Source organism: Mya arenaria, chromosome 6 (genome assembly GCF_026914265.1).
Source record: "Mya arenaria isolate MELC-2E11 chromosome 6, ASM2691426v1".
NCBI classification, from domain to species: domain Eukaryota; kingdom Metazoa; phylum Mollusca; class Bivalvia; order Myida; family Myidae; genus Mya; species Mya arenaria.
This window is the reverse complement of record NC_069127.1, coordinates 44,843,274-44,866,998: the sequence shown is the minus strand read 5'-3', so window position 1 is coordinate 44,866,998 and position 23,725 is coordinate 44,843,274. Positions and strand designations below refer to the sequence as shown.

Sequence of the window (23,725 nt, the reverse complement as noted above, 5' to 3'; positions counted from 1 at the left end):
AAATGATAACCTTACCTATGTGTAATATTAGACGAGTGCATGTGGTCGACTGCCGCCGCCATTTGTCGAAGGAATTTGCGACTTTCAGCTTCATCTAATCGGCCTCTGTTATAAACATAAATGTTAGCTGCAATATACATTTTGAGTTGTTCAATTTCATCAGTTTAATCTCCTCTAATCAATTAAAGAGATGGGGGGGGGGGGGGGGGGGGGCAGAAATGATTCGGGAGTGGTTTTTCAAAATAACTCACAAGAGGAAAAACTTATATTGAAATTGCAGATGACAATTCGATGGTTTTATAATATATTTAATGTATACTTTTAAACTGCCTGACTATGTAACGTGAACTTCCCGGAAAATGCATACATGTACAACAATTATCTTATATTATATATAAACTGAAATACCCCAACACGTCACATTTTAACAACCGAAAGCGCGATATTCATCTCGGAACAGAGCGAATCATACTTTTCTCTGACTAATGGTGAATGAATACCATGTGCCACGAAAAAAAACCGAAATTGGAAGATTGTTTTTAATCCAACGCTTATCCTCATTTATTTTGCTTTTATTATTGAGGCTTTTCAAGTATTCATTCAGAAATTGGCTACCAGTGTTATTTGGCCTTCATGCCCTGTGAAATTAAAAACATCGTGCAATAATGTTATTTGGAACATAAATGTATTAATTAGGGTTTGATGAATGTTTATGAAAAGTTTGCACTGAAACACGAGTAAATAATAACCTACATGGACACACGTCAGGTCAGGAACGAAATTCAACGCTGTCGGCGGTCCCTTAGATAAATTTCCGATAATAAGCATAAAGAAACTTAATATTTGTTTGATCAAAGAAAAACTATATTTTCTCTATAATACGGTGGCACTGGCAAGGGTGATATCCGCAACACTTCATTTATATTGTGGCCACAACTTAGTAGCTTGTGGCCACAAATTAGTAAACTGTGGCCACAACTTAGTTTAGCCAATCAAAACAGCTTTAACTCTTACATTCGGAACTCCTCGGCCATGTTATCTTTAGCTAGTGATGACAGCTAGCTTTTCTACAGAAAAACGCAATGACAGTTTTAATAAGTCACTGCACGATCAAGCGCGATCTTTACGGAATGATAAGAATAAATCAATCGGTTGGAAATGAATACAGACTTATGGAAATCGAGTTGTAAGGGTTATTCGGACCCAATTTAGACAACGGCGGACACTCACTTATACAAACTGTTGATGCATATGCAAATATATTAAGCTATCAGTTATATGAAAGCAAATGCTCATTTCTCATTTTTGGAAATCGCCAAACTTCAAATGATTTATATAAAGGGCAATTCGGTAGTGACAATTCATTGTTACATGCCTTTTTTCCTTTTATTACCACGAGACAGTGAATCAAAGCATGTTATACCATCTCAGACAATGAGCTACTTTCCATCTTTATACATTTTGAAGCTAATTGGTTAATGATTTTAAAAAACAGGCTGAACATGGTGGATCTTCTCGATGTCGGCCTTTTTGTTAACATTTTCACAGCATTGTTTGTACCCATACACCGGATGTGGTCACTTGATTAAACCCACAGAAGTTACTTCAAACCAATTTTATTCTTATAAGAAGCGTACGAACGTTGTTTAATGTTATTATGTTGTAGCTACACTGGGCAGTCTAGGCTGTCCATATGTTGTCCAGATCAATCATGTTTTGTGACCATTTGTTACAATGCTGTTCGTTCATTTAAGACGGTGACCTTCTTGACTCTACATGGAATGAACGTGATGTCATACAGACAAACCTTTTAACTAAATGCCATTAACATTGATAAGAAAATGTGGCCTCTTTCAAACATTTGACTAATCTTTTTATTTGAGGTGTAGATCGAATTTGACATGAACCATTTTGCATCTTAAGGGTTGTAAGTGTCTCGTCTAAAAATAATCCGATTCTTTTTCAAGTATTTAACTTAGTGACCTACTTTTTGATGTCAAAACTAATGTTGATAACAATCTAAGGGTTATCTATTTAGGCATAGATGTTGCATACGTGTTATCTTTTTCATCTCGTGAAGACGACTTACGTATGTCGTTTAAACGGCTTACGTATCTCGATAAAACGACCTAGTCACTCATTAAAACGACTTACGTATGTTGTTAAAAAGGACTTAGTAACTCGTTAAAACGACTCAAGCCAAGAATATGATGACAAGCAAATTTGTTGAATTGATAGCCCCCGACAATATAGATGACATGTAACTGGCGTGTTGGTGAAGTGTTCCAACCGAAACATGGCCGCAGAGTGATGGACTCTTATGAATATCTTATTGTATAAGATATATGACATATGATATAAGTTTGTAAGCAATTGTTGGAAATAAAATAATATTGCGTAGCATTTAGATTGACCTAGTAACCTAGATTTTGACACCCCGTTACCATATTTCAAACTAATAAAATATTTCATCAAGGCAAATATTCTGATTAAGTTACATGAAGATTAGACCAGAAATATTGCAAAAATATACCATCTAGAGTGTTCCCAAGGTTTTCTTATATTGACATAATGACTTAGATTTTGACTCCATGTGACTTAGTTTCAAACTAAACCAAGATTTCACTGAGGCAAATTTTGTGACCTCTGTTCACAAGTTTTCCTTAAGATTTGACCTAGTTTTTGACCTCATGTGATCCGATTTTAAAGTCTACCAAGATTACAGTAGGGGAACATCCTATCCACAGTGTGACAAATCAATACCAATCAGTGACCTAGTTTCTGACCTTATGCGACCCAGTTTCAAACAAGTCATTGATTTGATCAAGGAAACATTTTGATTAAATTTCGTAATTATTGGACCATATATTTTGCCTTTGGAATTCCAAATATTTTTTTTAAAGATTTGACCTAGTGACATAAGGTTTGACGATCGATCCACTTTCTAAAAACGGCGTGATTAAATCAAAGAACCATTCTGTTCAAGTTTGAACATAATCTGAGCAATCAATACCAGGATATGGTTCCAAACAAAAAATCTACATTTAGACATGGTGACCTTACTTTTTATCACATGTGACCCAGTTTTAAAGAAGTCGAAGAGTTCATCAAGGCATTTCTGATTAAGTTTAATGAATTGTAGACCAAATCTAATGCTTCAAGTATGTGTCAAAGAGTTTTCTAAGATTCTACCTTGTTTTTGACTCCATGTGACCCAATTCTACAAGCGGTTGGACCTGGATCAAGGGGTACATTCTGACCAAGCTTGAACATAATCTAGCCAATCCCTATTCCGATGATATGGTTCCAGACAAAAAAATCTAATATTTGACCTACTGACCTTTTTTTGACAACACATGAGTTTCAAATTAATCAAAGAGTTCAAAAAGGAAATCACTCTGATAAAGTTTCATGAATATTCGACCAAATATAATATCTACAGTGTGTTCCAAAGAGTTTTCTAAGATTTGACCTCGTGAACTAGAAATTTTATTGAATAATTTGTTCATAATGCATATTGAGTACTGGCTACATGATTACCTGTGTGAGAGGTACTTGATGAACTCTCCGCCCTCAGCGTACTCTAGGACCAGGTAGTAGCTGTTCTCTGTTTCCATGATCTCGTACAGACGGACAATGTTTTGGTGTTCGAGTCGTTGCAGCAACATAGCCTCCCGTCGCACGCCCCGCTTCACAAACTCCCGCAGGAGGACCGCTTTCTTTGGTACGATTTTGACTGCTACCTGAACACAAAATAAGCATTTGGAAAACATGCACAACGCAGAGCCTGTATTCGAAACGTCAAGAATTGAATCACTAAATTGATCACTAAACACAAATAAACAAACAGAAAACGCCCGTTTTTTTATGTTTATTACATATTTTGGATTGATATTCATTGCTAAATCAAAGGAGATGTTTACCTTTTTATTTTAATAAAAATAGTGGGTGGTAACCTTTCGTTGACTACGGTTGCGACGACACGGGTTGACACCATTCGGAACTCCTCGGCCATTTTCTTAAAAAACAACCTCGGATGTATGCCGGTACATCAGTTAAAGTAGCTCGTATTTTTTTATTAATTATATCGTTAATTAAATTTAGTGTTTTAGAGTTGTATTTGTTAATTTAAGTTTAAATTGATTACCAGTGAAGTGTATTATTGCAAACAAAATTAAGATTCCCAGGAGTTAAGTCATAAAGTTTAACTGCTAAATAAAATCACTACGCGATCTACTTGCAGTGGACTTAAACGTACCGCTTTTTGAGTATGTAAACCGTCCAAATACATCCGAGGTTGTTTTTGAAAAAATGGCCGAGGAGTTCTGAATGGGGTTGACCCATTTAAACAGCTGTTTCATGGGTCACATTGCACTTAAATGTTATGTCACATTTTGATATTATTCAGCTTTTCTTTTAATAAGACTTGTACTGTGTATATAATGGCGTTTAATAATCACATCCTAAAAGCTTTACGTACTTGTCAGTACTATTACGTTCGTCAATACTTTCTATAATATCTTTGGAAGTAAAAGTAAAAGTTTAGAAAGCGCATATTATTTGAACTGTTGATATGTAAACACACTCAAACATGCTTTAATTTATTATTCAATATACTAGATACTAGTAGATGACATTTGTCTAAATAAGAAGGTCTATTGTCAATTATCTCTTCAGTACCCTTTGTTTGTTATTGATCAATGACAATGCACATACAAGTCATGTAATGAGGTAGTTAAGATGTGTATAATTTTGAAATGATTAATCAAGTTTCCGGTCATCTGAGATTGTCAGCATATCATTATATGAACTACGGCATAAACTATGCAAACCAAATTTAAACTTTTTCGACAACACATACGATTGCAATTAAAAACATATACCGTAATGAAAGAAGAAAATTACTTCTGGCTACTGCTTGTTGCAAACTACCGCTGTTTTACCAGTAGATGTAATTATAATGAATACAAAATATCATTGCTGAATGTAAGCGTTTCATTTTAATTTGAATTTGACACAGTATTTAACTTATAAAGTGGTGTACGGCTTTAACATAATTCAATTGTATTGTAATGTGTATGTATCTTTAAAGAATATGTGTACTTTTTCAAGCAACATAATCAAATATTGTATTTCAAAAAATCCGCGTCTTTGACCATTTCTTTTTTATTTTACAAACAAATTTCACTTTTAAAGGTGAATGGTAAATATATTTGCATCCTTTATTTTACAGGTGCTCTTTGCCTCGAAGCAGGATACATTAACTGACCTATGAACTCTATTTTCGCGCTTGGGGATCCAAACCATGCCCTCTTGGGTAGGAGAAAGTCAGACAAACACTTATATTACTACTCTCACTCTTACTCTATGAGTGATCTTGATTTGAAATAAAATGCACTGCAGTCATATTATTGTCATACAAAATGAAAAGTTATAATTATATGCTATTTTGATTAGTATATATATCTGAGAAACAGGTATATATTTAATGAACCTTTTATTAGCCTCAAAATGATTTTTGCTTAAGAACTAGTTATATCATAATAAGAATCTGTTTCTACGTTATTGTTAAAAACCGTAATGGCCTTGAAATTCGTAAATCTGTTTATATATCTAACCATGCAAGGGCAGACCTAGCCACTGGTCGAAAACGAAAGTGTGTCTAGGAGTTTGACATGGTGACATTCAGATAAATATATACAATATTTACATTGCATAATAATTAAAGCGAAGAAAGTGCACAATTTTAACATAACGTAACAAAAACAACAAAATCAATAAATGATATAAGTTGATTGACAATTTTTAATCAGTTTGTGCCAGTAAAGTGTTTGATAAAATAATCGATTAACAGGTTTACAAGGGATTAAACAAGAGTAGCTAACGATGACTCACGGTCACATTTACCGGCTCAACAATCATCAGTTATGCTTCTACACGCTTGCAGTAGTCCATGCATAGCTGTGATTACAGATTATGGAAATAATGCACCAGTCAATTGTAACCACGCCCCCAAGTCCGGGGGTATATCGGGGAAATGGGCCGTGTTTTTGCCCATTTGGTGGGCCCGCATTGCCGGGTGAATGCGGTGGTTTTGTCTTCGCGCCAAAAATACCGGGGAATGGGCCTTCCCTAGGGTCCCTGGGGTGCGGGGGCATTTGGCGGGGATTTTACCAGCAGTTCGTCCCCACAGGGCAGGGATTTTATCAGTTTTGGGGTTCAAGATCTGAACCTGTCCCACTTTTACACCCAGGTGTACGGTACATGTGTACTTATATTTATTATAACATTTCATGAGTGTGTCAAAGTCCTCAATCAAAACGTGCATAATTATACAGCGTATTGGCTCAGCCTCCACGCTTTGGCTCCAGCTCCCTGGCGTTTGGCGCCAGCTCAACTCAGAGTATACATGCTTATACCGGTAAACAGGCGGTTATTTTTATTCCCAACAAAATAAAAACACTCGATAATACTGGTTTCATCTTAAATGTAAGCTTCTTTAGTGAAATTCAGCTGAAAATTGGTGAAATGTTCTACTTTCGTTTGTAAACATGCATGCGTTTGATGGGAGAATCGGTTTTATAACTCCATGAACAATATGTTTACAAAATAACCGAAATACGTGCGAAGATTAAACATATTTATATGGCACTGCATTCCCCGATTTCTCAAATAAGCCCTCATAATTGTTATATTAAATAAAATAACGAGTCATACTAACGTTTTAGAATGATATCCGTTCTTTTGCTCAAGCTCGGAAGTGTCATTGGCTCTTTTTTATACACAGCTCCTTAAAGAGCTTGAGCCACTGTTTCGCATCCGTGAACTGGTAAAAGCATTTTGAGTTTTACACCGGGGATGAGCAAAAAAGTCACGTGACCACAAATGCAAACGCCAGTAGTATTTTGGCTCGATTGATCGTCAATCAAGGTAAGTTTCTTATCGATATTTTTGTTATACGCGAGAGTTCGTTCAAATGAGATAGCGCAAAAAAGAATGCATTGTTTTGTCTTTCGATCGGTGTATTGGTCACCATTCATGTCTGCATTGCTGATTATTCGTATATAATATGCACATATATACAGATGAAACAAAGTAAATACACCAGTAAACACATATCATAGTTACACAGAATGTCGCCGATTCACGCCTCGTGCCCACTGTATCAGGGCCTCGTCATAGTCGTACTGCTGCACGTGAGCACCATGGTAATCATGGGGGGAGATTTCAGGGTGTCGTTGCCTAGGCGACTTCGCTGGCTAATCTTCACCCACTTTAACGTCGAGAAGCCTGCACAGTCTGCAGTAGACGCCGGAAATGAAGTCCTACTGTAGCGATGTCGGCAAGGTTCTCCATTCCCGCTTCGAACTGACCATCGACCACGGTTACAAAACACCTGTCACAGTCAGCCTCCTCAAGGTCTTGTCATGCACGACGGTGTTCTTGAGGAGCGTGTAGTTGTCCCACACTGCGTCCGAACGTAGGATGGACTTGCTTTACCGGTTCATTTTCTGACGCCCGTAGTCCAACCAAAAGCCTCTAGATCTGCGATGTTTGTGAAAAACTTCTCTAAGTTCCCGATGACTGCGTCGGTGAACGGAATCACAGTTTACCTGAACGCCAGCGGATTTCCATTGCTTCCACCCGACGGATTTGCGGCTCTTAAAGAATGCACTGAAATGATTAATTATAAGAAAGTGTTAGATTGTAGTGACTGCCGCTTTCTGGGCTATTTTTAACTGGGCTATACACTACACATGTGGATTTCATGTAGATTCGCCGTCCTAGTGCAGCTCTTACGGTGGAGCCGGTACAGCTGCTCTACGATGGCCTTGAACCGCTGCACGTCAGAGAACGCGGTGGCTGCCTGTGAGCTGGTGATAGCGAGTCAGTGTGCCACTCAGTGATTGCTGACTGGATGCGATGTCAGTTTCTGGAGCTTGATACCGAAGCCATTCTCCCGACAAACCATAACCGCCGCGCCGTCACTCCCAAATGCACAGAGGCGATCGTACGTGAGCTGATTCTCTGTGAAGAACGTGTCCACCTAGTCTACTATGGTTATCAGCCTTGCCGTCACGTACGGAAGTCCAGCAAAGACGGTCATGCCCTGCCCCTTGTAGAGGTAGCGGATGTGTATGATCATCTGGCTCGTCGTTGTGATGTCCGTAGTTTCGTCGATCATGATGCTGTTCCAGCGTGTGGCGGCTACGCAGTACCGCAACGATTGTCAAGTGACGTCACAGAGCAGCATGGCAACTTCAGGGATGGGCCTGTTTGATGTATAGTTTGCATTGTCCCCTACTTCGCCCTTCACTAGTTCCAAAACAGGGTTGTATTTGTCGTGGTTCGGTAGCTCCTCCTTACGCAGGAAGTAGAGAAGCCTCATTTCTGCCTTCATCGCTTATGGGTTGACATCACGTGCGAGTCGGACTGCTCGTGTTTCGCGTGCAGGACGTTTTTCGGATGGAAGTGCACGGGGCGTCCACCCACACGGCCTTAACACGGCTTGAACTTCTTCCCACGCCGCTGGTGCCTTGTGCACAAGGTGCATAACTTGCCCTTGCCTGCAAACATAATTTAACATTGTGTATTAAAATTAGATAAGTAATACACTGTAATATAATCGCAATATTTAAATAAAAGTTCAATAATTAATTGCCTCTCGAAAATCTTACGTAAAACAACATGCTTTGAAAAACAAATTACCATCTGGTGTGATGATCAACCAGGAAAATTTCTGCTTCCAGCTGTCGTCCGCCCCAGTTCTCCGTTGCTTGAGTGGCGTCACCGGAGATTTTTTGGCCGACGTCCGTTGAAGGTTGCTGTTTTCTGTACAAATCTTCTTTGAGAAATCTAAAGGACAGCACTTCGTTTCAACATTTTGAAGACGAATGGCCAATCTTTAGGAACGACTGTTGCTCAGTTCTTGTTTTTTACAAGATTTTCTTAATTTCATATAAAGTTGAATATAATAAACTTTTTTAAAAGTTCAGTCCACAAACTTATTAAATTTTGATTCTTTGATTTAAAAAAATACAAACATTTCACATGAAATTGATGATAAGATGTTAACCCGAGAAAGTTAATGTCTGTAGAGGCGTTAGCCGAGGGTTAGAATCTATTTGCAATCACCTTTCATGGAAATACATATTGGTTACAGGTTACGTCTGTTATTGTGAAGTTTGATTTGACAAGGAGTCATGAACAATTCGGTGAGGATAGACATTGTTTTCAATATGTTAAACGATGTTTTTTTAGAAACGACCCTGTGCACCGAATAAAAGGCAATTACTAATTTTAGTAATTTACGATGACGCTTGTTTTAAATGAAAAGCACGTCCGTATTAAAATATCTCGCGAAAACAATGCACGTTCTTACTAGGCTTACCATCTCACCCAATGTACTTAATTCTTCAAAACAACGAGTTTATACCGTTCTCTTTAGTGTTGACCTGACCTAATAAAATAATCAGAATGAACCAGTAAGCATTGTGCTGATATATACATTTAAAAAATGCTTTCTGGTTCATTCTGATTATTTTAAGAACCCAGGTACATACCATTTCACATGAAATTGATGATAAGATGTTAACCCGAGAAAGTTAATGTCTGTAGAGGCGTTAGCCGAGGGTTAGAATCTATTTGCAATCACCTTTCATGGAAATACATATTGGTTACAGGTTACGTCTGTTATTGTGAAGTTTGATTTGACAAGGAGTCATGAACAATTCGGTGAGGATAGACATTGTTTTCAATATGTTAAACGATGTTTTTTTAGAAACGACCCTGTGCACCGAATAAAAGGCAATTACTAATTTTAGTAATTTACGATGACGCTTGTTTTAAATGAAAAGCACGTCCGTATTAAAATATCTCGCGAAAACAATGCACGTTCTTACTAGGCTTACCATCTCACCCAATGTACTTAATTCTTCAAAACAACGAGTTTATACCGTTCTCTTTAGTGTTGACCTGACCTAATAAAATAATCAGAATGAACCAGTAAGCATTGTGCTGATATATACATTTAAAAAATGCTTTCTGGTTCATTCTGATTATTTTAAGAACCCAGGTACATACCAAATTTTGTATATCAAGTGCACACTTGAATAACGATAAAAAGATAACAAAAAAGCCGTGATTTACCTACGATAACGAGGACGCCGTGATTCACCTACTATAACGAGGCAGCCTTGATTCACCTACGTTATTGAGGAAGCCATGTTTCACCTACGATAACGCGGAAACCGTGATTTACCTACGATAACGAGGAAGCCATGATTGACTTGCATTTACGAGGAAGCCATGCTTCTCCAGGGTTGTGTACGAAGTCTTGCACGGCTAGATCATCCACGAAAAGCTTACGATTCAGGCTTAGCGAGCCTGGGAACCGTTTGCATGGAAGGATTGTATACAGGATTAGCCGGAGTTTACACAACTAGTTTATGCTATAAAGTCTGCTAGATATGAAGTGAAATAAAACATAACAATTTTGGCTGCCAATTTCGAATCATATTGGACATTTCTTTACAAATATCATTTCCGTTTTCCTTTAATGATGCTTCTTCTGCATTAAGCTAAGCAAATTTATTGTTAGGTTCTCGGCCACTATACTTTATTTTATTTCAATCATGTTTGTATCAATTATTTGCCCAAAACAGTCAATGATTAATAAACGAACATCTTCATATGGTGTTTAAGTATTAAGTGTAATGGTGCTTCTTGCGGGGCACTCTGAAGTCATCACTTGGATTGAGGTTTGAATGTTTTCTTGTAAGATATATTTTTGATTAGATTATACATTTAATTACTCTGGTTTTACTTTAAAGCTGCACTCTTACTCCCAAGTAAGATTTACCGCTATTAATGCAATTGTTTAAATATACCAAAAAGGAAGTCTAAATGTTGAAAACAATGGTTCATATGATGGATAACGAGTTTAGTTTGAAAGAAAAGAGCATAAGGCATGGTATTTCTACCTATTGAGACGACAGAAGATAACAGAAAATATTTTAGCACCCACCAATCATTTAATATTTTTGCGGTTCCAGCTAATAAATTCACGGTTACAATATTGTTTTCAGTAATTAATATTGTCCATAAATGCACTATTTAGTAAGTAGCAAAGGTTTATCCGTCAAAAATATGTTTGCTATACATGTATCGATTTTGAATAAGTGTGTCACATTAATTAAGTGCAGCGGAAAACGAAACCTCTGGTGCAAAATATAAACTATAATAGCGTCCGAGCTTTCTTGACTTTAGGTGAAATAATCGAGTTTTGAGCGACACAAGTTGGCTTACAGACGGAATCACAGACAGACGGACGACCAAGTGCAAATCAATATGCACCACCCCATTTTATAGAGGCAAAGATGTAATATTCAAAGAAATGTAATACTTGTATATTAACCATTTGCCAAGAAATAAGGTGATACATTAATGTAATTAGATATTATAATTACTTTGATCACTATATTAAAAGACACATGATTTCATTATAAATGTCATTTTCATGACAAACTTTCTTGTTTTATGACGTCATTTTAACAGTACACAATGATGGTTGATGGACGTCAGTAGAATGGATTTTGGAGTACCGTATTTTCGGTATGCATTCGATTGGGTTGAGATTTATAACGGGTATATAATAATAAAAATAATAATAATAATAGGAGGCCCAAGAGGGCCTATGCTCTACTGGCATGTCTCTTGTGGTCATTTTCAATCCAGAGCATGTACGTATGAGTAATAGGAAGCAAATATAAAGTTCACTTTTTGTGTTTGGCTTAGCTGAAAACGCTGCACGTTCAACATCTGAGGACAGAAAGTGTTGTAAGCAGATAAGTTGCATAAACTATTTTAATATGTGCCAAGTAAAGGTATTCTGAGGGTAAAAAATATTTGCTTTAAAAGCTGTACTCATGGTCAAAATTTCATTTCTGTCGCTTTAAAAATAAAAAAAAGTTGGTCAAAAGGTCAAATTCAAGGACAACCGAGGACAACATTGATGCTCGTTCGCGAAACTGTACACATGGTCAAAATTTCAAAGGAATGGGCCTTGTGGTTTGAAACAAAAATATTTTGAAATAGCAAGGATCTACATCGCTGTTTCAGACAGAGAGGATTTTAACATTTCCATATTTAAGTATACCAAACCTGTGAACCCCGGGGGCGTGGCCAGTAATAACCCCAAGGGCATAATTTGAACAAACATTCACAAGCAATTGCGACTTAACATGTAAACTTAGCTAAAAATACACTTCGTTTATGTAGATTTGGTTAAAATAGACTTAGCTGAAAAAGGCATTTTTTTTTAACTTTTCAAGACCCATATTAAATCTAGGCATGCATGGGCGGATCTGGCTGGTTTTAGAAAGGAACCGAGCTTTAATAGATATCTAAATACTGTACAAGTTTCATCGATATACAATCAAAACTGAAAACTGTATCGTGTTCACAAACAATTGTTTACAGACGCACGGACGCACGGACGCACGGACGAACGCACGGACGCACGGACGCACCTACTACGTACACATTACCATCGCATAATAATAATAATAATAATAATAATAATAATAATAATAATAATAATAATAATAATTAATAATAATAATAATAATAATAATAATAATAATGATAAAAACTATGATATACAAAACTTATAGAAAAGCATTCACTATTAATAGTATTTATAATCATCAAATGAGCATAAGGTGAAATCAAAATACTTACTTTATCAAGCAAGTGATGGAATACCAAGAAAAACGGCATGTTCTAAAACCTGGCCTGGCCTGACACAAAATGCTGAGTCAGCAGGCCAGGCCAGGCCCGGCCGGGCCAGGCCAGGCCAGGCCAGGCCAGGCCAGGTTTTAGAACATGCCAAGAAAAACCTCCTTAAATAAAATGGCCCAAATCTCAAAACAAGAACAGCTATTAAACTCAAATTAGTCCCAGCAGGGATGGGGTCAACTGGTCAGTAAACAGCTATTCCACTGATAAGCCCGAGCATCAGCTTGATGCTCAGTAGCGGCATAAACTGTAGGACTGGTTTGTAACGCCGCAAAGCGGCATCGCCGCATAAACGTGTTTTTTTTCGTTTATGAGGTGATTTTCAACGCATAAACGTTTATGCGGCGACGCTCAACGCATAAAGCAGATATTTCTTATATGGGGTGCAACTGTGCCTTTTTGCCACATAAAGAGGATTAACCTAACCATTTATTATAAAGCTAAAAGAGATTTCAACAAAAACGATAGTGATGACGTTGATGATGATAATAATGATGGTGATGATGATGATGATGATGATGATGATGATGATGATGATAATAATTATGATAATAATTATGATAGTTATGATGATGCTGGCGTTGGTAATAATGATGGTGGTGAGGATGATGATGATGGTGGTCGTTGTGATTGTGGAGATGATGGTGGTGGTTGTGATGATGATGATGATGATGATGATGATGATGATGATGATGATGGTAGTGGTTGTGATTGCGGTGATGATGATAGTGGTTGTGATGATGTTGTTGATTATGGTGATGATTAAGATTAGGGCGTTGCATAATTATTACTGTCATTTTAAAGAAAATATGGGAAAAGTTGGCATGCAAGTTGAGCCAAAATGAAAGTTGAAAATAAACCCTTAGAGTGTTCAAATAACTAGTGCATTAAAACACAATCAATGAAAGAAAAAAGTCCATGATGACCCTATTATTAGTTTGAAATGACGTTGAAAGTATGTAGCTAGCGGCCTGGCGGCCTGGCGGCCTAAAATGATATCCTATTTTCTTATAAAACAAAGAAATATTAACTGAGTATTAAGCACACACTATCACTCAGAGGCGATTATCAACATTTTTTAAAAAAAAGTCGAACAAGCAGTCAGCTTTTCAAAGCATATGAACATGCTTCTTCTTCTATTTTTTTATATATATTTTCTGTGTTTATGCCAAAATTATCACTCTTAAGCAATTATAAACCTTTTTAAAAAAAAATGTCGATCGAGCACTTTAGCGGCCTAGCGGCGTGAAGTAAGCGGCCTGGCGGCCTAGCAGCCTAAAATGGTATAGTCTGGGTTCCAAGGCAGAAAAATGTGAAAAATAAGGAAATTTACTGCACCCCTCTGCTATACAAAATAATTTGGTATCAAATTGTAGGTTAAAGTCTGTAGATTATGAAAAGTGCGTTTGGCCACTTGGCGGCTCTTGTGAAAAGGAAATATCCAAGATGGCGACCAAGATGGCCGCCATCATTGCCATTTCAGTAAAAATACTATGTTCGAATATATCTATTTTCATTAAATAAATAAGAAAAAGTATTCACATGGATATTAGTTTTCTCATAATGTACTTCAAATTGACATATAACCTTAAATAAGTCAAGGTCATTGTCAAGGTCATTTTCAAGGTCAAAGTATAAAAAATGCCCTAAAATTCTATTTTTCCCGTTCACTTTTCTTCTTTTTTAATTCATTTATGTTAAGTGTGTGTCAAAAAGTGCTGGCAGAATTGTAAATTGTATGTTCCTTCATTTAAAACAATATTTTAGGATATAGCTTCTATATTTTTTGAAAACGCCAAGGGTTCATACTATAATAGCATGCCAAAGGTGGTCGCAAGATTGCTATTGCTGTAAGAGTCGTATAGCAAACTGTGCTAGTGTAACTCTGAAAGTCTAATTGCATGGCTTGTATCTATTAAATTGTATGCTTTATGTTGACATATCCATCTGACCTCACCCATGTCAAGTTTAAGCTTATTTCAGCCATTTCAAGGTCAAGATATGCAAAATAACTCAAAATATGTTTTTTTCTATATACTTTTTTCCATTTTCATTTCAATTTACATTTAGTACGTGTCTAAAGGCGTAGAAAGAATTGTAAATTATATGTTCCCTCATTTAAAACAATTGTTTAAAGTATAGCTTTTTATTTTTTGAAACCGCCACCGCCAAGGATCATACCGTTAGAGTGTGCCAATTAAAGGTGATCGCAAGATTGTTATTGCTGAACGAGTCTTATGGCAAGTTGTGCTAGTGTAACAGTCAATTAATATGTATATCTTAATTCATGGCATGTATCAATTTCATACTGTGCTTCATGTTGACATACTTATCTGATTGCTTCAAGGTCAAGGTCAGTTCAAGGTCAAAATATATTGAAACACAAACAGTTGAGAATATTGTTATTTTCGCCTTTCTATTTTTTAAATTTTGTTAATTTATTCATGTTTGCAGAAAAGTAATTGATAGTTTTCTCTATTTTGATCTCTGTTCAGTTACTTTTAAGTGAAATGTTTTAAAGATGATATGGAGACAACTAGGTGTCGTCCTTGTACATGTTACCCAAGGCAGTTACAACAATTTGTTGAGTCCAAGAGATTTCATTATTAGTACATTGTAACTGTTTCATTTTTAAACATATATGCATACGAATAGATGTTAACTATTTTATAAAGTAGTTAATATTGAAATACAAAATTAAGCTTTTCAAAATCAAAGTCAAACTCATTTGAATGTCAAAATGCAAATATGTTCAATATCGACGTTGTTATTATTTAATTTATTTATATTTTGGTTAAATTTTATCTAAAAACGTCTATACATTACAAAAATTACCAAGCAGTTTTAACCATATAGTTAATATATTTCCCATATTAAAAGTCAAGTCAACCACAAAATGTCCCTTTTTGAGCCAATTTAAACATGCTACATGACATATATTTTTATGAGTCCCATGTAAGCACATCCAGCCTTTTAAAGTCCATCCAATGTTTTGCCAACTTAATGTATTGATATCATAATCCAAAATCAGTTCGTTCTATGTATAATACCTGCTAAACAGGCCATGAAGTGTTTATATATAAGCCTACTGAATGCCCGACACCCCATTATGGCTCATTTTGTGCCCTTCTAAGCGCCAAAAAAAGAATCCATATGACACAAAAGGTCCCCAACAGCCCTCTGAATGATTGCAATAAAGCCCATTTTGTACCTTTCTTACTACAGAAGGGTTCGTCAAGAGCCCAACAATCACTATTATGGTAACAAATGGCTGTTCGCATGTCCTTTTTGTGTCCAATAAACTTTTTTTCATTTCTGATATCTGCCAAATATAGACCGTATGAAGCCAATCGAGTGTCAAGAGATCCATAAAGTTGCCATATCCAAGACCATGTAGGTTCTATACGAGCCGAAACAGTACCAGTACCAGTGTACAGTCAAGCATATCAATAGGTTAAAACTCGATAGGTCTATAATCAAGTAGGTTCAATTATCTATCAAGTCAATTGTGACTACAATAATGCTTATTTAGAGCCAAACATACCCATGTGTAGCTCTAATTAAGCCTACTAAGTGTCAAATAGACCACATTTGGCAACCATTAAGCACGTTTAGATCCAAACAAACCCATGTGAAGCTCTAAATAAGCTTACACAGTACCCATTAAACCACATTTTGGCAAATATGAAGCCAGTTTAGATAAAAACAAACCCATGTGCAGCACTTAGTAAGCTTGCCCAGTGTGAAATAGACTCAATTTTGGAAACCATAAAGCCCGTATAGATCCAAGCAAACCCATTTGAAGCTTTAAATAAGCATACACCGTGCTCTTAAGACCACATTTTGGAAACCATTAAGCCCATTTAGATAAAACCAAACCCATGTTCAGCTCTAAGTAAGCCTACTCAGTGTCAAATAGACCACATTTAGAAACCATTAAGCCCATTCAGAACCAATCACACCCATGTGAAGCTCTCATTCAACCTACTCAGTGTCATAAAAATACATATTTGGCAACCATTAAGCCTATTTAGAGCCAAACAAAACCATGTGCAGCTCTAAATAAGCATACACAGTGCCCATTAGACCACATTTTTGCAAATATGTGCAGCATTGAGTAAGCATTCTCAGTGTCAAATGGACCACATTTGGGAAACTATAAAGCCTGTTTAGAGCCAAACAAACCCATGGTCAGCTATATGTAAGCCTACTCAGTGTCAAATAGACCACATTTTGGAAACCATAAAGCCCATTTAGATCCAAACCAAACCCATGGGCAGCTCAAAATAAGCCAACTCAGTGTCAAATGGACCACATTTTGGAAACCATAAAGCCCATTTAGATAAAAACAAACATATGTGCAGCTCTAAGTCAGCATAGACAGTGCCCATTAGACCACATTTTGGAAAATATTAAGCCTGTTAAGATAAAAAAAAACAATGTGCAGCTGTAAATTAGCATATAAAGTACGCATTAGACTACAGTTTGGCAAACATAAAGCATGTTTAGAGCCAAACAAACTCATGTGCAGCACTAAATAAGCCTAATCAGTGTCAAATAGACCACATTTTGGAAACCATAGAGCCCATTTAGATCCAAACAAACCCATGTGAAGCTCTAAGTAAGCATACACAATGCCCTTAAGACAACATTTTCGGAACGATATAGTATATTTAGAGCAAAACAAACCCAAGCAAGACACATAACAGGAGATTCATATTTATATGATATGATATATTTGTCCAATGAAATCCGAAGTTTGTTCTTCGTTTTAAATTAACTTGTATATCCTATAAGGTTTTTTTTCGTATTTTACTAGTTTCCCTTCATTCCACATTTTTATTCAAAACATTCGACCACCTTTCAATTAAGAACTGCTTTCTCTTTACAAATTAGTATAAATTAAATAAAATGAAGTAGAAATACAGAATTTGGCAATATTTTTTAACCAAACTGAACTTGAAATATCTTCAAAACGATAAAACTAGTATATAGATTGGCAATCTCTAAGAGTAAGGTATGTATTAGTGTATCATCAACCTTATATATATTTCAATAATTAGTGTAGATGGTGACCAATTTGTTGTCAAGGAAAAATGTCATTAAATATCATGTATATAAGTGAATTGCTTATTTTATTTACTTGACTGAAGTTACTCTATGGTTAGGATCTGCCTACTGGTTACCGTTCAGATTTCGGAGTTATTTTATAGACGAAAACAAAGAAACACTCAAACAAGGTACAATTTTGTGTTATGACCTTATAATAACCATTATTTGTAATTTTAAGCATATTATGAAATAGAAACACTGCTTGTATTTAGATTTAAGACATAGGTATATAGTCAAAAAATTAACTGGAAAACTTACTGGTAACGCCAATTTCTGCACTTTCATTATGCAACGTGTACTGCTATGGCACCAAAATGTTTTTAGAAACTCTGACACTGTTCTCTCTCTCTCTCTCTCTCTCTCTCTATATATATATATATTCAAGATATCTAGTTCTGCAATCACACGTTGTAAATGAACATGCAATAGTAAACTTTAAAAAGAGAAGAAAATAGACAATAGACTTAATATCTTAAAGATACAAAAAAATTGCGTATTTGTATTTTGACCTTGAAATGAACTTGACCTTGACATTGAAGAGATCATTCACGCATGGTAACACATTACGAAATAGATGCATTCCATGCATTTAGATATACTATTGACTAAGACTTAGAGTGTAACACTTGTACAATTTGCCTTATTATTAAGACTCTTACAGCAATATCAACACCTTTGGCACTCTGTAATAGTATTAAATCTGCACCTATTCAACAAAATCTAAAACCTTTACGTAATTAATATGTTTAAAATGAAGGATGATACAAATTGCAGTTCTGCGGCCTCTTTTTGACACAAATTACACATAAATTAAAAAAAAAATCAACAATTTTGCAGTAAAAAAATCAATTTTTCGGGTACATTTTATTATTTGACCTTGAAAAAAAATGACCTTGACCTTGAAGTAGTTAAGGCTGTATGTCAATTTGAAGAACATTATGAGAAGAGTCATATCCACGAGAATGTTTCTCCATATATTCAAACATTACATTTTTACCGAATTAGCAATTTATAATAGCCATCTGTTTTTATCATTTTTTGCTTATTCTGAATAGTGACTGTTTGTACGCCATTTTGAATATCTCCATGGAAACAGCATATAGGGTGCATTCAAAATAAAATATTGAAAGAACATACATAGCAGTTCATTTTGGTATATATATAAGCTTGATACACATTATCATTTTTAAATAATAAAAGAAAGAAGCCAGTCCGATAGTGCATTTTTCTCAAAATTTACATTTTGACCTCTAAAATGACCTTGACCTTTAAAATATAAAAATGTAAATAAACTTGAATCTGAACAGTAGTGAGTGTATGTATATATTTAAAAGTGATTTGGTTTTAATATTTACTTTCAAAATATCTTATCAACCTATTATTTGATTATTTCTCATATTACAAATTTTGGCGGCCATTTTGAACGCCATCTTGAATTTAGCGAATTCGCAAGAGCCGCCATGTGGCCAAAGGCACTTTTCATAAACAATAGACATTCTCCTAACACGACATATAAAAATAATTTGTATAACATGCCGGACACTTTTTTCTCAAAAATGAGGACTTGGAACCCGGACTAGTATGTATACATGCGTTTTCTTCCAAAACAATGATAAATCTATGGTTTAAAATTTTTGCTAAATACAAAAAATAAAAATGCTGATATTCGCTATAATGGATTTTTTTGGCAGCTTGGTCGAGTTTTGGGCGAAATGCAGACATTCGTTAAAGGATGGTGATTTGTGATAGAAACCATAACTTAGTCATTTTTTAAAGAAGGAAAGGCATGTATAAATGGTTTATATTAGAAACCAATTTTAGGCCGCCAGGCCTAAAGGCCGCTGAACTGCTTGATCGACTAAAATAGACAGGCATCATCACAGTATGTTGGTTCTTATTTATTCCAAGTGTCATGAAATTCTACCAGCTAGTTGCATAGAAAAGGCTGCAAATATGGATCTTTTCATAAATCAAGGGCAAATAACTCATATAGAAATTACACAATCCAAAATATAAATAAACAGGCATCATCGCAGTATGTTGGTTCATATTTATTTCAAGTTTCAAGAATTTCTACCAACTATTTACTGAGAAATGGCTGTAAATGAGAGTTTTTCAAAAAATCAATGGCAATAACTCCAAGTACAATTGACCAATCCAAAAAAAAATGAACAGGCATCATCCCAGTATAGTAATTCATATTTATTTTAAGTTTCATGAAATTCTGCCAGCTAGTGACTGAGAAATGGCTGTGAATGTGCATTTTTCAAAAAATCAAGGGCAATAACTCCAAGGACAATTGACATATCGATTTTTTTTTTGGACGGGCATCATTTCAGTATAGTGGTTCATATTTATTTTAAGTTTCATGAAATTATACCGGCTAGTTACTGAGAAAACGCAGGTGACGGACGGACGGACGGAAGGAAGGAAAGACGGACGGACGGACGGACAACGCCATTTCAATATCCCCCTCCCTATTTCATAGGCGGGGGATAAAAAGGTATGTTTATCAAGGATTGTTAGGTACCTTATCGAAATTTGCTTTTCATTCGATGCACATGGTCCTTTCAAATATAATCGTTTTAACATATTCAAAACAATGTTTATATTCATCATATCGAGGGTGTTTTATACCCCAAACAATGAACCAGGGAACCTGGACGCACCTGACATTAATGCGCTGCAAGAAGATCATATCAAGTTATTATGACGTCGTGTGATAAACTGTTTCCAGTTCATTTAAATGTATATTTTGAGATTTTGCGTCTATAAATAAGGCATTCGGAACACTTCGGCCATTTTCAATCCTAAACAACCTCAGAAGTATGCCGGTACGTCATTAGAAGTACGTCGCAAACTTTTAAATAATGCCGTTTAATGAATTGTAGTGTGTTTACTTGTATTTTGTACTTCTTAGTTTAATTTGAATGCCAGTGATGTGTATTATTGCATAGATAATTAAAATTACCAAGCCACGGCCTGTAAACGCCAGCTCCACCACTTTACGGTGGTGCAAAGAAAAAGAGCTGTCGACACTTCCGTGGTGGAGCTGTGCCCTATGTTTACATGAACAAACGTGAGTATGATTTATATTTTATTTGATAATTTCATTTAACGAACATATTTCGAAAATCGGAGAATGTGGTACCGTGTAAGAACATTTCTACTGTAGGCTGGTTACTATTTCATTTCAATATTGTGCAAACTGTGGTGCCAGGAGCTTTTCTCCCGAATCAGACTTGTGCATATTTTGAGATCTGATTGCATAGCAAGTACATTTCGGTGCTTACACACCCCGTAAGAACATTCTCGCGCATGCAAACATAACTATTATGTAAAGTACCTATGCCGGAACACAACAAAACTTCTTAAAAAGGAAAAATGCGCATATTTATAAAAGTGGTGGCGCTGTTGCCCTAGTGGTGGCGCTGTCGAGTAGTGGTGGCGCTATCGAGTATGTTTTGCGGTTGAAGTATTATAAAAAGTTAACGCTTTTGGAATGAATACAAAAGTTGCTATGTTTATCATTCATTGAACATTATGCTGGTTATGCATACTACTTGCGGAAACAAAACTCTTCGCGAACTACCTTATCCTTACTTAAAACTATTTCGAAAACAAACGGCTAGGTGCTGTTAATTTTTACCATAGAACTATAAGTATCTATCATGTGTGTCCGGTTATGAGGGAGGTACTCTTGCATACCGGACGTGTGTTTCCGGTCATTTGACCAGTGCTGGAAAAACGCAGCTTACACCCCCCATGTAAGATGAGTTACGCGCAACAACGCGCTTCTTCTTATTTCTTTTATTGTATGGTTTATGAAAAGTACATTATTTCATTTCAATAAAGCGAAATCAAATAAATAAGTATGCAATCAATTAAAATAGATAATGAATAATCGTAAACACGCGATTTAAATAGTTACTATTTGACATCAATAGCGATTTAAAATTACTGCGCTTTATGACATCAGTAAACAAGGTTTCGCGTGCTTTTTGGTAAAATGTACAAAAGTGCGTTTTCTACGTCAATTCTTACGGTCCGGACCGAAAAATCCGTCCTTCGGTCACGCTGCGTGGCCGGCTTACGCGCGTGCACTAGGGCCGGATTTTTCTATCCGTACCGGACACACATGGTAGATACTTATAGTTCTATGGTAAAATTTACAGCACCTAGCCGTCTGTTTTCGAAATAGTTTTAAGTAAGGTTAAGATACCGGTAATTCGCGGAGAGTTTTGTTTCCGCAAGTAGTATGCATAACCAGCATTATGTTCAATGAATGATAAACATAGCAACTTTAGTATTTATTCCAAAAGCGTTAACTTTTTATATTTCTTCATGCACAAAACAAACTCGATAGCGCCACTGAAATGTACTTGCTATGCAATCAGATCTCAAAATATGCACAAGTCTGATTCGGGAGAAAAGCTCCTGGCACCACAGTTTGCACAATATTGAAATGAAATAGTAACCAGCCTACAGTAGAAGTGTTCTTACACGGTACCACTTTCTCCGATTTTCGAAATATGTCCGTTAAATGAAATTATCAAATAAAATATAAATCATACTCACGTTTGTCCATGTCTACATAGGGCACAGTCTACCACGGAAGTGTCGACAGCTCTTTTTCTTTGCACCACCGTAAAGTGGTGGAGCTGGCGTTTACAAGCCGTGCAAGCGTAAAGTCATAAAGAGCTTTTCAGCCATTTTCCATCGAAAACAACCTCGGATGCGATCTCCTTCGCAGTGATCTCCTCTAACAAGCAGAACAGATATCTACCACCATGATCGAGTCTAGCGGGATTTCACTTTATATACGCTCTTTTTAAAATGTTTTTCTTCTCTCTTTTTTGTCAAATTTCAATTAATCAAGTTGCATTGAGGTTAAAACACAACAATAAATAAATAAATAAATAAAGTTAATTTATAATCTTGACCGAAATGATATATTGGCTGGTATTCAATATTAGTCTTAACTGGATCTATGAACGATGTACCTTATCTGATATCTTGATATTAATAACTTACCACTAGAGTGAATAAAGTCAATGATGTATGACCATAAGAATAACTTAAGTTGAATATGGAATACCACCCCTGGTCACGTGATCTGCATTGTCCAGTAAGGGATGGTACAATGCGTGGAGTTTGCCATATTCATTGGGGAGCTCATTGTTACAACCTAAAACGTTTTTTTTTTTAAATATAACAAACAAAAAAAAGAGCATTTTTATGATTAAGTAAATAATGCGTTTTAAAGTTTTTTTCAATAAGTGCATAGTTTTTATACATTTTTTATAGCATTTCCAAACAAGCCGTGACAAGTTTGTTAACACACGTCTTGATTATACCGTATGGTAATTACACCATCCTACTGTTTCTAATCACTGTCCATTTTTAAAATATTGGACATTTAATTGTTCAAATATTGGACAGTAGAAATACAGTACGGAACGCAGTCCAATAACCCATATAGAGTACAAAAAGAACAATCATTTATGGATGACGTTACAAATATGTTTAAAAATATGTTATGCAGCGATTGTTTTAGTATTCACGGACAACAATACAGTTCCGTTACGACATACTGTATATGTAAGGAAGTTGAAAGAAATGCGTTTTTGATAAGTATTCACTTTTCTTACAATCTAAAACTTGATCCATATTATCCTGCCGATTATTAAATATGGTGATGTTGTCATCATATTCTCTCTCGCAGGTAGATTTGGTACAGTATGATTTTCTGATAGTAAATAAAATTATAATAGCATACAAGTTCACCTGTTTGCCATTTGGCGATTTGGGCTTT

At 35.8% G+C, this 23,725-nt stretch overlaps 1 protein-coding gene across 2 annotated transcripts in view; it reads right to left on the bottom strand.

The window, feature by feature from the left end:
• LOC128237508 (serine/threonine-protein kinase MARK1-like) overlaps positions 1–23,725 on the bottom strand; it is a 55,838-nt gene that overhangs the window by 22,098 nt on the left and 10,015 nt on the right. For both annotated transcript variants that reach the window (XM_052953091.1, XM_052953093.1), the window contains exons 3-4: positions 3,541–3,743; positions 16–105 (exon numbers count right to left, since the gene is read on the bottom strand). In XM_052953091.1, the coding sequence (XP_052809051.1) occupies positions 16–105; positions 3,541–3,743 (293 nt within the window). The remainder of the gene's footprint in view (positions 1–15; positions 106–3,540; positions 3,744–23,725) is intronic.